The 15,760-nt window shown below is 38.4% G+C and overlaps 1 protein-coding gene across 49 annotated transcripts in view; it reads right to left on the bottom strand.

The window, feature by feature from the left end:
- NEB (nebulin) overlaps nt 1-15,760 on the bottom strand; it is a 202,814-nt gene that overhangs the window by 148,292 nt on the left and 38,762 nt on the right. For all 49 annotated transcript variants that reach the window (XM_060409928.1, XM_012137496.4, XM_042243869.1 and 46 more), the window contains exons 28-38: nt 15,364-15,561; nt 13,268-13,375; nt 11,132-11,230; nt 10,243-10,347; nt 10,048-10,155; nt 8,263-8,574; nt 7,952-8,158; nt 5,793-5,897; nt 4,732-4,839; nt 2,527-2,838; nt 1,359-1,565 (exon numbers count right to left, since the gene is read on the bottom strand). In XM_060409928.1, coding sequence (XP_060265911.1) covers nt 1,359-1,565; nt 2,527-2,838; nt 4,732-4,839; nt 5,793-5,897; nt 7,952-8,158; nt 8,263-8,574; nt 10,048-10,155; nt 10,243-10,347; nt 11,132-11,230; nt 13,268-13,375; nt 15,364-15,561 — 1,869 coding nt within the window. The remainder of the gene's footprint in view (nt 1-1,358; nt 1,566-2,526; nt 2,839-4,731; nt 4,840-5,792; nt 5,898-7,951; nt 8,159-8,262; nt 8,575-10,047; nt 10,156-10,242; nt 10,348-11,131; nt 11,231-13,267; nt 13,376-15,363; nt 15,562-15,760) is intronic.

Raw genomic sequence — 15,760 nt, 5'->3', positions numbered from 1 at the left:
AGAAAGGGGAAGGGTCTGGGCAGAAGAGGAGCATTCAGAGTCCTGGGTCTGGAAAGGCACGGCCAGCTTGAGAGACTGAAGGTCACAGAGGGCTCTGAGGGGGTCCCAGAAGGATTAGACAGGAGGAGGGCAGGGCCACAGAGCTGGGGGCCTTTTCATTTCAACCAAGTTAACAAGTTTAGATTTTGAGTTCGAGGAGAAGTTACTAATAGGCTTTAAGTATGAGAAGGACATGATCCATGTTTTAAGACAGTCTTTTTGGTTGTCATGTGCGACCTCAGACAGGGAGTCCAGATAATGGATTACTGTAGTTGCCCACATGAGACAGATGGAGGCCAGAACTAGGGTTGGTGGCAGCTAAAAGACGGAAGTGCTCCAACAGGATGGCTGAGAGAGTGGGGAGTAACTCAGCAGATGCACTGGCTGCCCTGGTTCACACAGCGAGGTGTCAGTGGTGACTGCCAGGTTTCAAGCTTGAGAAACTAAGGAGATGTGGATGGCATTTATTGGGACAGGGAGTTCTTCATAAACTGAGTGTAGGGTTTTCCTAGCTAACAGGAAAAACACAGTGGAAAGTGACACTTTGTCAGTACAAGAGAAGTTGCAAGAATCTACACCATTTAGTGCCACTAAAACTGAATTAATCTTGGAACAGCTGTGGTAATGTGGGACTGGTCTGAGAAACAAAATCCACAGTTAACCCTCAAATCCGAGCCAAAGAATGCATTTCCTATCTTCAAATATCTAGGACCAAACACACATAATTTCTTCCCTCCTTTGTTTTCTACTTATCGCTCTTTTTCTGGTGGAGGTATCGTAACATGACTCTGAACTTATCAAATGAGGTAGGGTCCAGATAGACCTGAGCTTAGAAAGGAGACTCCAGATGACTCTGAAAGTAAACTACTTCACCCCTCCCTAGAGGCCTCTCTCAGAATATCAGGCTATGGTTTTCTTTTTATTTTTTTTGGAAAAAGATTAAGATATTAATTAGCCTTCTTCTCATTTACCTAGGTAGAACTCTTGCAACTCAGAGCAACAAATATCTTGGGTTTGCAATTCAGACAAGGTCACAGGTGCTAATTTCTTTTCACATCGATAATGTAGGGGGCTGCTTATGAACAACACAGACTCTCCACATTTGGAAAACAAAGCAAACTTGGAATATCTTCCTTCTCTCCTCCCTGTTCTTCTTCAAGTCCCAAGTTGCTTCCAAGATAAAACCCTTTGAATTTAACTCTGAAAGCAGCTGATTTATTAACACAGATGCACGCTCACGGATTGAGTTAAGAAGGATGGTGGAGTAGCTGGTCATGGGGTTATTCACAGACAAAACCATGTGAGGGGAAACCACTTACATCACTTAGCTGCTTTGTGTTGTGCTGAGCCAAAACCATGCCCATGGAATCAGGCACACTTGTGAACTTGATGGTATCTGGGTGCTGTCTGTACTTCTTCTCGTTTAATGCATCACCTGCTTTTTTGACCTTCTCAACCTCCAGAGAACCAATTGGTATCCATCCAATGCCCTTGAAGAAGTGGTTGTACTCATCTTTATATACTTTCTGTAAGAGAGTAACCTCCGATGAGAAGATATCCTAGAGCACACTCAAGGGATGTTCTGGAAACCTGCAATTCTACCCAGGGGGAAGGAAGAGCCGCCTGTCAGCCTGTTTGTTTCTACAGTGGCTCTCTTGGCTGTCTGCCACAGAGCTTCTTACTCAGAATCTGATCATAAGAAAAAGCAGTTCTGTCATTAGAGTGCATTATACATTCCAAGAGGGAATCCAGGACACATATTTCCACAGGTACTGCTTTAAAAATGTGCCTCTTTTGACAATAAATTGGGCTTTCCCTTTGATTTCACTGAAAACTCCACTACTTTTGCATTTCACCCACACTGTCCACCTAGGCCCCTCTATCTCAGTGAGAGAGAGACATTCTCATTGCGCAACAATAAATGAACACCATTTCTTCCTTTTACCAAGGACAATTTTTACAAAAACCTGGCTCCTGCAGCAGGAAATGCCCTGAATATTGAACACCTTCCTCATATAGCTCTCCATGAGTCACGCTGCAATCACAAAACCTTCCTGGTTCACTACAGATGACTCGCTATATAGAGACACATACATGAGACTGTGACCTTGAGTTCAAACAAACAAAAAAAACACCTTTCTTGAATTCAGAAAGAATAGAGAATGCTCATATTTTGCATTATACATATCACCCAAAGCAGGCCCACCAGGAGCAACCATTCCCTCTTGTTGAGAACCACTTAGTAGAATATGGCGCTATATTTGATCCATAAGTTAATAAAGATGTCAATGATTGTGATGAGAGCACAGAAAGCTAGTAAAACACAGCTTGCCTACCATGCCTTTCTTACTGTTTCAATGATGATTGTGTATTTCAAAGTGCATTTTTCAAATATCTTATTGTATTGCAAAGTGTAACCAAAATAGGAAGAGATGATCACCCATTTATTACGAACATCTCTAGGTCTGCTATATTACACATACTCACATCACTCTGAATCTGATTCACATTCCTGATATGCTCAAGACTCAGAGCATCAGGCAGGTATGTGTAATGATGTATCGGCTGCTTGTAGTTGACGTTGGTGGCAACATCCTGGGCCATCTTCGCAGCAGTAATGCTAACCATGTCCCCAGGGGTATGGTAGCTGGTCTTGGTGTTTTCATAGTTCTTCTTGTATTCACGATCAGACTGTAACTTTGCCACATTCATGTAGTGAACCAGCTTGGGATCATCCTGGAGGCTTCTAAAACCCACTTGCTTTCCCTTTGCCTTCTCATAAGCTTCCTTGTATTTATACTGCAGAGGAAGAATTTGATTAGCAAAGTCCTAAGCACTGGGGACATGGGGTGCAGCAAGTATATTCACACATAAAGAATACGATCACTTTCTGAAAGACCACCCAACACCCTCCAACCTGAGAGAGTCTAGAGTGAAAGCATTTATTTCCAGCAGTGCTAGGTTATACACGAGTGTCATGATGAATTCAGGACCAGTTTCTTTTCTTTGTTATGAATTCTACAGATGATTTCCATGGTAAACTTCATATAAAGCCCGCTGAGTTTTCATACTTAATATAAACATGACACATTCCAAAATGTAAGACCAATCTCCCCTGGTTTTCCAAGGATGTGAATTTTCCTAATCCATCATGTTGGTTCACATCACAGAATACTAGAAATACTTTTGTTTTCTGATTGGCCCAGTGATATGTATACAACAGGTGCAGAAGAAACTCTAAAGAACTCTACATGAAAGATGTTTATACTCATATCTCTTTAGGGTGGAGGATAGAAAATATTACTATGTTGTCTCAGGTTAACTTCATACGGTTTTTTAAAAAAACCCTCTTCTTTTTAAGCGGCATCAACTTGGGTGCTGCACAGGCAGGTAAGTAGCTGGGCTTTCCCCCAACCCCATTTCTCAGCAGCTACTCTCCAAGCTCACTGCTGAGGCAGTGCAGATGAATTGAGTAACTGAAGAATAAGGGAGGAACCCCTGAGCCCCTTCCCCGTCAGTAAAAACCTAACTGCAAAAGCTCTGCTGTCCGAGGTTTCTTGCAGCTAAAATTGGCAATGGGGTATAGATTAAGTTATACTCCAGGTAATAGATCAAACCCTCAAATTTTATGTATGGGAATTCAAATCTACCCAAACTCTGAAGATGCTCTGTTCCTGCCATTTAAGCACTGATTTATAAATAAGAGTTTAGCAGGCAAAAGGACTATCCAGTGATTTCTAGACATATTAGAAAAAGTTCTATGTAAGGGCTAAAAAGAGAAATGATAATGTCATATTTTAGACTTTCACTTTCTCCTTAAACTAGATTTCATAGTGATGGGCAAACCTTTGAGGAACACATTTTCAGTCCCAGCCCCACATGGAAGGCTGTAGAATTCTTATACCCTATCTTTTACATGGTCTGTATATGTGGCTCCTTTCTTTTCTTGTCTCAAACCAAAACTGTAGGCTCTTTGAAGTTTGGCAGAGAATAGATACATGTATATGTGTGGCTGAGTCCCTTTACTATTCACCCGAAACTATCACAACATTGTCTGTTAATCGGCTATACCACAATACAAAATAAAAAGTTAAGAAAGAAACTGTAGCCACTGGAATAGGGCATGACAGTGAAATCTATGGGTGTGCATGCTTTTGGAAAATTTTGTTTTTCAATGATGGGAAGAAGTCAAGTGTATATTTTTTTTCTATTACAGATGAAATGGGTATCAATTCTACTACATATGAAATAAATCAAAATTATATTCTAGAAAAGTGGGCTTTTCACATTTGGTTTATAAAATCTATCCATTTTATCTAACACCTTCTCAACCTTCTTAATACAATTATAATGCAGGCAGTCATCTGAATTTAATGTGTTAGTGTCAGTCAGGGTGTTCTCCTTGAAAATAAATGTGAGCTGTGAGGGAAATGTGTCAGGGAAGGTAATTTGGGCTATGAATCAGAGGAGAAAGCTGCTTTCAGATTTATGACAGCTATACCAAGTGGGGTCAACTGAAAAGAATCACAAATTATTGAAAAACTGACAGGTTTTCAAAGAAGTATTTGTGGAGAATTTCAATGTCATTAATTCAACATATTGTTTTCAACGTGGTATCACTTTAACAAGCACCCATTTGATTACTCAAAAAAAATACAGTCCACCAAGATTTCACCCAGAGTTTCGACTCACGTCACTGGCAATGTTTCTCGATGCCTTGGCTGCAGTGATGGGTATAGCATCACCCAGCACATTGGTGCCCTTGGCTATTAAATCATGCCAGTCCCGTTTATAACACACCTAGGATGGAAAAGGAAAAAGATGTTGGCATGCTGTGGAGTAACTAGCAACAGTGATTCCTCAACAGCTGGGATTGTTTTGTTCTTTCCCAGAGAAAAGCTGGAAGAATCTCCTATAGCACACACTGTTTTGGGAAGTCATGATAACGATAAATCAACTATATTTCAATTTAAAAAAAAGTCACTTTAGCAAAATGTCCTACTTTATACAGTATAAAATTATTAGACTCTGTACTAATTATTCACCCAAGTCTGGTTTAGGCACATATTGAAGAGGGATACTGAGAAACTGGAGTGGATCCAGAGGAGAGTAATCAAGGTTCTAGAAACCACAGTATGTAAGGACCAACTGGAGAAAATGAAATTGTTCCATCTTATGAAAGAAAGATCCAAGGAAGACCTGTAGTTAGCTTTAAAATTTTTAGGGTTATTGGTAAAAAATATATATATATCATTTATCCTTATTTTTCTGGAGGATTAAAACATTCCTCCATGTGCAAAACTAGGAAAATGAGAGGAATAGGGGTTGAGGTCTAAACAAAGAAAAAGGCTATCCCCTAAGAGCTGTCCTAGCACACACTGTCTCTGTAGTAAAGAATCTGCCCACAGTTCAGGAGACACTGGTTCAATCCCTGAGTGGGGAAGATTCCCTGAAGAGAGAAATGGCACCCCACTCCAGTTTTCTGGCCTGGAAAATCCCATGGACAGAGGAGCCTGGTGGGCTACAGTCCATGGGGTCACAAGAGTTGGACACTACTTAGCAACTAAACCACCACCACCACCACCACCACGCTTGCAAAGGCCGACTCAAGAAGTTCAGAACAATCACTATAAGGTATTATCTAACAGGGTTATAGAGAAAGTTGACCTCAATTGTCAAGGCCTTGTCATACTCTAAAATTCTGTTATTTTATTACCAGGTCTGGTTTGACACTCCATCAAAAACATACTTACATCACTTAAATTGTAAGCATTGCACTTGGCCTGAAGAAACTGAGGAAGGTCAGGACTCATCGTATATTTATGCTTCACATCTTCTCCTTTAGCTTTGTATAAGATCTGCAACACATAGTCACAAAAATAAAATGCATTATGGATGGTACAAAAAGGAAAATATATTAATCACATGCTTAAAGGAGATTTTCTTGGCATAATCTTGCACTATTTCTATTGTTTAAACTGATCAAAGGCATCTTCCTATTTTAAGAAACTCAAGATCTTGATATCTTAAGGAAAACACAACAGCCTCTGTATTGGAGAGAGAAAAATCCTAAGAAAATTTAAATCTTTACTTGACAGAAATGAATAAAAAATGAGTTCAAATGTGAAATCCTAACATGAATAAAACAATTCACTAAAGCCAAAAAAAAGTCATTTTTTTTGTTAGTAGAGTTAGTAGTTCTCACAGTCTTGTGTTTTGTTCGTTTGTTTTTTATTCTTAGAAAAAGTTAGCTAGAATGAGTCAATTCTGCTAAAAAACTTTCTATTATAAATCATATCAGTAAGGCACATAATAATTTTCTCATAATGTAAAGGTGCTTACATGTAAATCTAGCTTACGTCAAAGGTTTACCACTTCAAATTTGCCCTATTTTGTCATTTTAAAGATGTCTGAAAGACATCAAAATGTGTGGCGTAGGAATCATACTGTGTCCTCCTCTTGATAATTTTTTTAGAGTTGCTTAATTTCTAAAACTAAAAAGAATCAGAATCTCAAGCAGATTCTTCATCTCTCGATTATCATTTATTGTATATACCTCCACTTCTTTAGCATGGAATACCATATGGAAATCAGTGTACATGTATCAGAAATAAAATCTGAAAAGACTAATATCTAAAAGAATCCCCACCCAAATACAAAATAATTCCTTACAGGAATCTAAGAGCTATCTTCACTTCTTCCTCACTGACTTTAGAACCCATCTCTACTCATTCTGAGAATCTCATTAATTTCACCTTCTAAACATTTCCTTTCCCACAGCTATTGCCTGAGTTAAGCCCAAATAAGGCTTCTGTTGAATTTCTGTAGCAGCTTTCTAATTCATCTCCTTGCCTCCAATCCTTCCCTTCTCCAATACAACCTCGGCATTTTTTGCCAATTACTTTTAAAACACAGATCTCATTATAGAGCTCCATGGATTAAACATCTTCAGAACTTCTTGCTACCTACCCACTGAAGTCCAGACTATGAATTAGCATGCAAGACCTTCAATAATTGGTTATAATCCTGGATTCTTCATCCTTCACTGTCCTTCCACTCACTAGTTCTTGACAGTCATATTTTTCATTTTGTCAGGAAAGTGGCATTTCTTATTTGCCAGAGATGCTCTGGCAAGGAGTTGCTCTCTCCCCTTGTACCTACTTAGCACCTGCCTCTCCTGTAACATTTGTCTCTCTATATGCTGATGCTGTTTTTATCCATGCTTCTGTCTTATACTCCTTTCCTGTATTTGTTTTATCCTACATCCTACTCATTCTCATCCATCTTTATATTATCAGCACATAATACAGTGGAAAGTATTCAAAAACATTCATTCATTGAATTAATGAGTGCTTTTGATGTCCCTTTATTTCTCTTCCATACACCAAAATTTCCTTTAGATCTATCTTTAGCCAGAGCATATACATTGTTCATGGACAGGCAGGCAAACAATTTACTAATCTCCGCCAAGACATAAGTAAAGTCTAATAATTGTGTATGATGAATTCTGAGGTGCAAAATCAACTACTCGTGTATTATTTCACTGTATTAATATTTTATATAGGAAAAGCAAATACAGAAGTCTTTATACAGAATGGACTATGATGAATTTGCCACAATAAGATGTGAGGATTTAAGAATAGAATGTTTTACACTATGCCAAATTTATTCAATAACACAGAATTTCGAGGCCGTTAAAAATGGAAGATGTTTTAAAAAGACAAGAAAAAAGAAAAATAGAAAATGTTAGTATCCAAAGTAAAAATAATTATAATTATTATTTTTAAATAAAATAATAATTCTAAAAGGAACAGAATAAAATTTTCGAATTTGTCTAGAGGATAAAAGTGGCAAGCTGAATTTTTTAAAGCCTCCCTCCATCCTCTTGCATGCTCCGTTTTGTTGTACTCACATCACTGACTTGCTGTGTGTTCTGTTTTGCCTGGACCATAACTGGGGAGTCCACGATGCTGGTAAATTTGAGGGTATCTGGATGCTGCCTGTACTTCTTTTCATTCAGGGCATCACCTGCTTTTTTAACTTTTTCTACCTCCAGACTGCCAATGGGTATCCAGCCTATGCCTTTCATCCAGTTGTTGTAGTCTTCCTTATAGACATTCTACAGTGAAAGGGGAAGACAGGAGTGAGTGCCCCAGGCAGTGGGTTCTCTCACAGGGCCCCCACCTTAGACGGAGACTGTCTTGTGGAGTAAACATCACTTACATCGCTCTGTATGTGCATCATGTTTTTGGACAACTCCAGGTCCATGGCATCAGGCAGGTAGGTGTAGTGATGGAGTGAATGCTTATAGTTGACATTGCTGGCAACATCTTGAGCTTTCTTAGCTGCCACAATGTTGACCATATCATGGGGCGTGTTGTGTCTGGTCTTCGTCTTCTCATAGTCTTTTTTATATTCCCGGTCCGACTGTATTTTGGCCACGTTCATATAATGAACCAGTTTAGGATCATCTTGGAGACTTTGGAAGCCAACCATTTTCCCTTTGGCTTTTTCATAATCTTTTTTGTATTGGACCTATTGGGAAAAAAAGGTGGGTATATTTTTTAAGTTAGGAAGATTTTACTGAACATTGAGACCATGATTTGTTTTCATAACCAAACAATTTGATATTTGCAATGTTGCCTGGTAGAATTAAAATGTTAGAGTCTGTTTGTTTGCCTGTAGTTGCTTCTGCCACCCAAGAGAGGGTGGGGTGGGGATGTTGCTATAATTCATATCACTGAGAAAGTAAAACAAGTTCTTTTCCACTTCGACAGTGATAGAGACAAATGAAAATTTAAATATCTGGACTCCTTTGGTGGCTTATACCGTCTGAACCATGAGGGAAGCCCAAATATTTCACAATCTCCACCAATTATACTATGCTTCTAAAACCAAATACCTGGCTATTTTAGGAGCAGTAGTAGAAAAAGAATTTTACTAGTAATAGTACAATTTTAATGAGTCTTTGGATATTCAAAAGGAGACCCAGAACAAGTAGTGTGCAACACTAATTGGCTCTGAATAATAAAATGGAGAGAATTGAGTGTCCTTGAGGAGACCTGGGAAGAAGCCCAGGAAGCTGAGCAGCAGAGGCAGAAGGGAAGGTTTGTGTGAGTGCTGGGATGGGGTGGCTGGAAGGGAACACCACAGAGAAAGGAGATCAGTGAGAAACCCTGGAGCACTGCTTTTAGGACACGGACTTCCATTATTCAGTCTCAGGGCATTTACACTGGGGCAGTGTTAACTTCATATCAAGCAACCAGTCAAGTTGTACTTGGGATTTGGAAAGATACCAAGAAGCAGCAGCTGTGTTCCGTCTCTGGATTGTGCAGAGGAGAAAGAATAAGTCCAGGGAAGGAAAGCCCAGCTGAGCCAGAGCAAAAGCATCCTGTGCAAATCAGGAGCCTGAGGTGGTCAGAAAAGGTAAAGCCTCAGGCAAAGAAGCAATGGTGGGGAGGGCATCCCACTTCCTGCAGGACAGCAGGAAAGGCCTTGAGGCCATTTTATTTAAATCTCACAGAGGAAGTGACTTCAATTCCTGTCTGAATTGAAGTAAGATAGGAAAAGAAAAATAAGTCTTAACTAACGAAACCTAATGACTGACTATTAGGGGCTCCAACACTGGAAGTCCGTTCATCAGTCTGTAGAAGCAAAGAAGAGAGAATTCATAGAAATTAAGCAAGTTTTGAGATAAAAGTTTACCATTAGGAGTTACGATGATGCAAATAGCAAGTAACTTCTTTATATCTATCAGAGGAATGACATGAATTTGTGTAGAATTATAGAAGAGAATTTAAAATTAGGGGGCTTGATTAGAACAGATCAGTCAAGGTTATACAAATCCCTACCCCCATGAAAATTCCCATCTGTTTAGAGAACTTTCCTTCCCGAATTATTTCAGCCTGGCTTGCTCCAAGTCAGGGACAGCAGACATGGTGACTTGGGTAACAAGCCCACCAGCCCACATTTTCTGGATACATACAGGAGACCACCAGCTGGACTTACGTCACTTGCCGCCTGCCTGGCTGCTTTGGCAGCTTTGATGGGAATCGCATCAATTCTCAGGTCGTATCCCTTCTTGCTCAAATCTTTCAAGTCTGCTTTGTACATATTCTGCAAGAAAAATGTTATTTGAAGATAATTCAGACCACATGCAGAAAAGGCTTAACCCTCCATGAGCAACTGAACCCACGTGCACACCTCACTGATATTGTAGGCATTGACTTTAGCCTGAATGAACTGGGGCAGGTCCGCTGGCAGACTGTACTTGTGAATAACTTCCTCTCCTTTGGCTTTGTAGGCAACCTGAAAGGGAATAGAAAGCATAAACAAATGAATAAAGTACAGGAAAGTGTTTAATGGCACAGGAAAATTTCTGAGCAGATCACACTGCATAGAGGAGTTTTTTATGAAACACACACTCAGAGCCATCTCCATATTCACCTGAAAATATCTGTAGGCATTTAAGGTCTCCTATGCCATTGCACAGGGTCTGATCTTAGTGCCAGTTTAGCCTTGGCAAAAGTCCCTTGGTATGAGCTAAGAACCTCCAGATTGAGGTGGGGCACCCACCTAGGAGCCCAGGGAGGTGACCCAATGACAAAGTTAACCTCCAGACACTTTTTTGAGCATAGGAAAAGATAATAGGGTAGGATTCACAAACTACCTATATTATACTTTGTGAGCGGTGAGTGACTAACAGAACTTAGGGGTAGTTTTTACTAAGCATGATTTTTGTGTTAATTTGACTTAAAATAGTAACTCCTTCATATGATGTAGTATCTACATTCACTTTCCTAATCTTTCCCAGATACAAGTTTGTGTTTCTGGTTATCAAAGAAGTCCCTCTTACCTTGTCCTTGGAAAGCAAAGTATAATTGGGCTAAAAAAACATTGTCAGCACAAAATACATAATCTTCTAAAGATATAAATAGGGTGTGATTTTATTAATGCAAAGCTGAAGGATTATACTGTTGCTCACATACTCGAGTCTCTTTAGATTGTGTGATAAGTACAGTGATCATTACATTTGGAATACATATATATTTGTATTAGTTAACATTTAAATACAGAGAGAATTAGCACTTACATCACTCCTCTGGGCTTGGTTAATCTTAGATTGTACTATAATTGGAGCATCTTCAATTGAAGTAAATTTGAGAGTATCTGGATGTTGGCGATATTTTTTCTGTTTGATGAATTAAAAAGAGAAAAAGAATATTACTTTCACCAAAGGCAAATTTGTATCAAAATCTTACAAATTCATTTTGTAGAGACAAGAATTTTTCCTGATTTTTAAAATGTAAAAATACTAGATTTTTTGTTGGCTTGGGTGGGCGCAGGGGGATACAATACAATACAATACAAAAGCCCAGCATTTAAAGAGATCATTTTAATTTTCAATTGTTTGGGGACAGTACAGACCAATACAACTTTCAGGAACTGACTTCACTCTCTTAATTTCTTGCTTATGATATGAAAGAAGGCACTGTCAGCTCAGTAGAATCCTGAAACCTCACAGAGCTTTCTAAAGGATTAACAGAAAAGAGGCAAGGACAAGTGGAGTAGTGTTACATGACACTTAGAAGCTCTCAGGGGTGCCATTCTCCCTGTCCCGCCATCAGCAACTGAAGTTTTCCAGTTGAGGAACTAGGGCAACAGCTCTGCATTATGAACAAAGAAGGGAGGACTTTCACTTTGCAAGCCTTAATGTGGTTAATACATAAATTATCACCAAAGTGCTGAAGAGACGCAGGAGAGGAAACAGTGGAAAGGTGTCTCAATTGGGAGCTATCAACATCTAGCCACCCTCATTCCTGTATTCTTTCCCTAGTTCTCTTCCTTCATGCATATTATGATCCCTCTCTTGTGTCTATAGAAGCATCCCCTCTTTCAACTTCAGACTTCTGAAAACCACCAACCCAGAAGAGCTCTTTCTGAATGATCTCTCTTGATTAGATAAAAGAGTTTCTACCCAAAATAAACAAACAGCAGTACAAAACAACAAGAACAAAAACTCGGGTGTGGAAGACAACCCTCACTTAGCACCTCTGATCCTGCTTCATGCGGTCTAACTTCCTGGATGACAGATTCACCTTACAGCAGTGGTAATGTTCAGCTGTTGTCAAAGAAGGGACTGCTTTCAGAAACCCAGGATCACCACTGTTTCTTTTTAGACTGAATATATACACTACTTCAAAGTCATCGAGAATATAGCACAGGGAACAATAATACTTCAAAGAAAAGTATAACTCTAATTGTCAATATATGCATAATTTACAATCACCATATTTTTTGGGGAAAAAACTCTGTATGCCCAGTTGGACAACCAAAATGTGATATAGCCATACAAAGGAATACTACTAATAGAAAGAAATATATTTTGGACACATGTAGAAATATGGATGAACCTCAAAAACATGCTAAGTGAAAGAATCCTGATTCAAAAGATATTTCAGGAAAAGACAATATTATAGAGATGGAAAGAATATCTGTAATTATCTGGGGTTGAAAATGGGTGTGAGAATTTTGGGGGGAAAAATTAGCATCTTAAAATTCAATTGTGGGTCTGACATCATTGAATATATGCCAGCAGCCAACTCCCTCCTAACTATTTTGAAGGCAAAGTATGTGAGTAGCCTCCATAATTTCAAATATTCTTTTTCCTGCTGCTAAAACAATTCTTAACTAGTAGGGGGAGTCTCATGAAACCCAAGGCCAAAATTGAAGCAACTTTGAACTAATCTCTTGATACATCCAATGACCTAACCAAATTTCCAGTCCAGCCTCCCTTGACCATGATGATTTCACTGTTTTATGTATTTCAAAGTGTATTACTCATTTACTAGCTTGCTTCTGAAAAATAAAGATGTGTTTACCGTTCAAAAAAAATTCGGTTGTGGGGATGGCTATACAACTGTATGGATTTAATAAAACTTGTCAAGGGGTACACTTAAAATATGTAAATTCTGGGTATGCAAACTATACCTCAATAAAGTTGTTGAAGATATTTCTGCCATAAATGGTTAACATAAATGACTTTGGTGATGTGAAGGGGTACAATTATCTACTGAGACAATGAATACACGTGATAATTTGGTTTCTTCCTGTAGTAACAATACCAGAAAATGAAGTGGTAAAGGAGGCCCTTCCCATGGTTTGGGGGGAGTTTAACACGACACATTCACAACTCTGTCTCTGTGACACACAGAGGTGATGGCTGTACCTCATTCAGAATATCTGACGCTCGCTTTGCCTTTTCCATTTCTAAGGACCCAAAAGGCACCCAGCCACAACCCTTCATCCAGCTGTTGTAGTCAGCTTTGTATTCGACCTAGAACACCGAGAGAAAGATTACACTTCTTTAATCAGAGCCATCCTTATTTGTAAAATCATTAACATTCCCCACCCCCACCCCTCGCCCCGCAAAAATGCTTGCAAGATTTCTGACCAGGTTCCTTACTCCATGCACTGAAGTTATTTTAAACATTTCCTTGGGGAGAGATTTTAACAGTCTTCAGGTTTTCAATGTTATTGTTAGTTGGCATATATTCTCCTTCACCCTTATTTCCCAAGTATGCGGAATTATAATTCCAATCTGGAAAATGCTAAATTCAAAACTGTATTTCAAAGAATAAATGAAATTGCTATATTTTGATCATCAGATCTGTTTGCTCACTAGAACACTAGTATTGTGTTTCTATGTCACTAAAGGCCATATTGAAGATAGATAATTTTGCTTATTTGCTGATAAAACTTGATAGAAATTATTAAGTGTTTACACACATTGCCTTCATGTGTAACGGTCAGCTTAAGAGTGTTTCTCCATTAGCTAACAAAGCATTTTAAAATAGTTGTATTCAATAATTTGCTTATGGAGAGCAGTTATCATTTGGAATTGAACCTATCTGGGGGACAGTTACTTGATGCTACTAAAATAACCTACTCTTAAACCAACTCTTGCTGTTTGGCTATAGATGATACCTAAAACATGTGCTCTAGATAAAAAATTTAGATCAGTGGGGGCCTTTTAAATGGAATGAAAAATCAAGAAACCACTGATTCCTGCCTTTGAGAAACTGTGATCTATTTGGGAGGAAGAAACATAACAAAATGACACAAACAAAAGGATAATAATGCATAAAACATGAGAATGTAAAATTGTACAGCCGATACAGAAAATAGTATAGCATTTTCTCAAAAAAATTAAAATAGAACTATTTTATCATTCAGAAATTCTACTTCTGTGTATATACTCAAAAGGATTGAAAGCAGGGTCTTAAAGATATTCATGCACCCATGTTCATTGCAGCATTATTCTCAACAGACAAAAGGTGGAAACCACCCAACTGTTCACTGACAGATGAATGGATAAACCAAATATCATATATACATGCAAAATGGAACATTATTCAGCCTCAAAAAGGAAGGAAATTCTGACACACACACCATGAATGAACCTTGAGGACATCATGCTAAATGAAATAAGCCAATCAGAAAAAGGCAAGCAGTACATAATTCCATTGATATGAGATCTTTAGAGTATCCTAACTCTCAAAGAAAGTAGAAGGGTGGTTGACAGGGGCTGAGGGGAAGAGGAAATGGGAATTATTTAATGCACATAAGATTTAATTCTTGTAAGATGAAAAAGTTCTGAGGTTGATTTTACAACAGTGTAATTAACTGCTGCTGAACTGTACACTTAAAAATGGTAAATATGGCCAACACTATGTTATGCATATTTTACCATTAAAAAAAATTGGATTGTTAGGACAAGGTGTTCAATTGTATAGCTCAGACAAATCGATTTGGCTAAAGATGTTTTCATCTGCAGGAAAAAACCTAGCTATTATAAAAAGTAATATGATAAATCATACATTTTATTTTCAGACAAGATAGCAACCTATACAAAATTTACTGACTGATGAATGTGATAATTATGCTAATGGTGATTATAAAACTAGCAAATGTTTATTGAGAATACACCAGGGCCTGGCACCATGCTAAGAGTATTTTGAATGCATTTAAATAATCAAAACAATTCTTTTATATTATTCCAATTTTATAAGGAGGACTCTAAACTCAGCAAGGTTGATCAGTTTCCCAAAATCAATGTGATGGAGTGCCTGCCAGTCCCAGGCCTTTCTAACCCTGAAGAGTGTGCTCTCATAGAATCCCCAGGATCACTTTCTCATCACATATTTGCTACATACAGAAGACAGTGCAAACACTTATGAGAATTGCCAAAAACATCACTAAGCTTAGAAACCCTTCTCAGTTTCTACCTTAAATAGCAGGAATAGAGAAAATGTGGTTACTCACATCACTCTGCAGTGCATAAGCCTTCTTGGCAAGGTCCACGTTAACGCTGTCGGGTGGATAGCTGTAATTGTGTAAGAGGTGCTTATAGTCCACATCACTGGCAATTTCCTGAGATTTCTTAGCATGAGTGAGTGGGAGCATGTCAAGAGGTGCCGTGTAGATAGTTTTTGACTTTTCATAGTCTTTACGATATTCACGCTGTGAACAAGAAATTACCAATTATTAACTGAAACCTTCAATGGATTTGCAGAAAAGCAGAGATCTCTATTAAGCAATAAATACAAGTTAGAGATATAGACCCAAACATCTAGTGATTTTTTCTTAAAATTTGATATGTTTCACTTATTGAACACCTCCCCGCTCAAAGCATACACGGACAGATTTTCTCAAATCTTTT

Source organism: Ovis aries, chromosome 2 (genome assembly GCF_016772045.2).
Source record: "Ovis aries strain OAR_USU_Benz2616 breed Rambouillet chromosome 2, ARS-UI_Ramb_v3.0, whole genome shotgun sequence".
NCBI lineage: Eukaryota > Metazoa > Chordata > Mammalia > Artiodactyla > Bovidae > Ovis > Ovis aries.
Note: the sequence above shows the minus strand (reverse complement) of the source record. Positions and strands in the feature narration are given on the sequence as shown.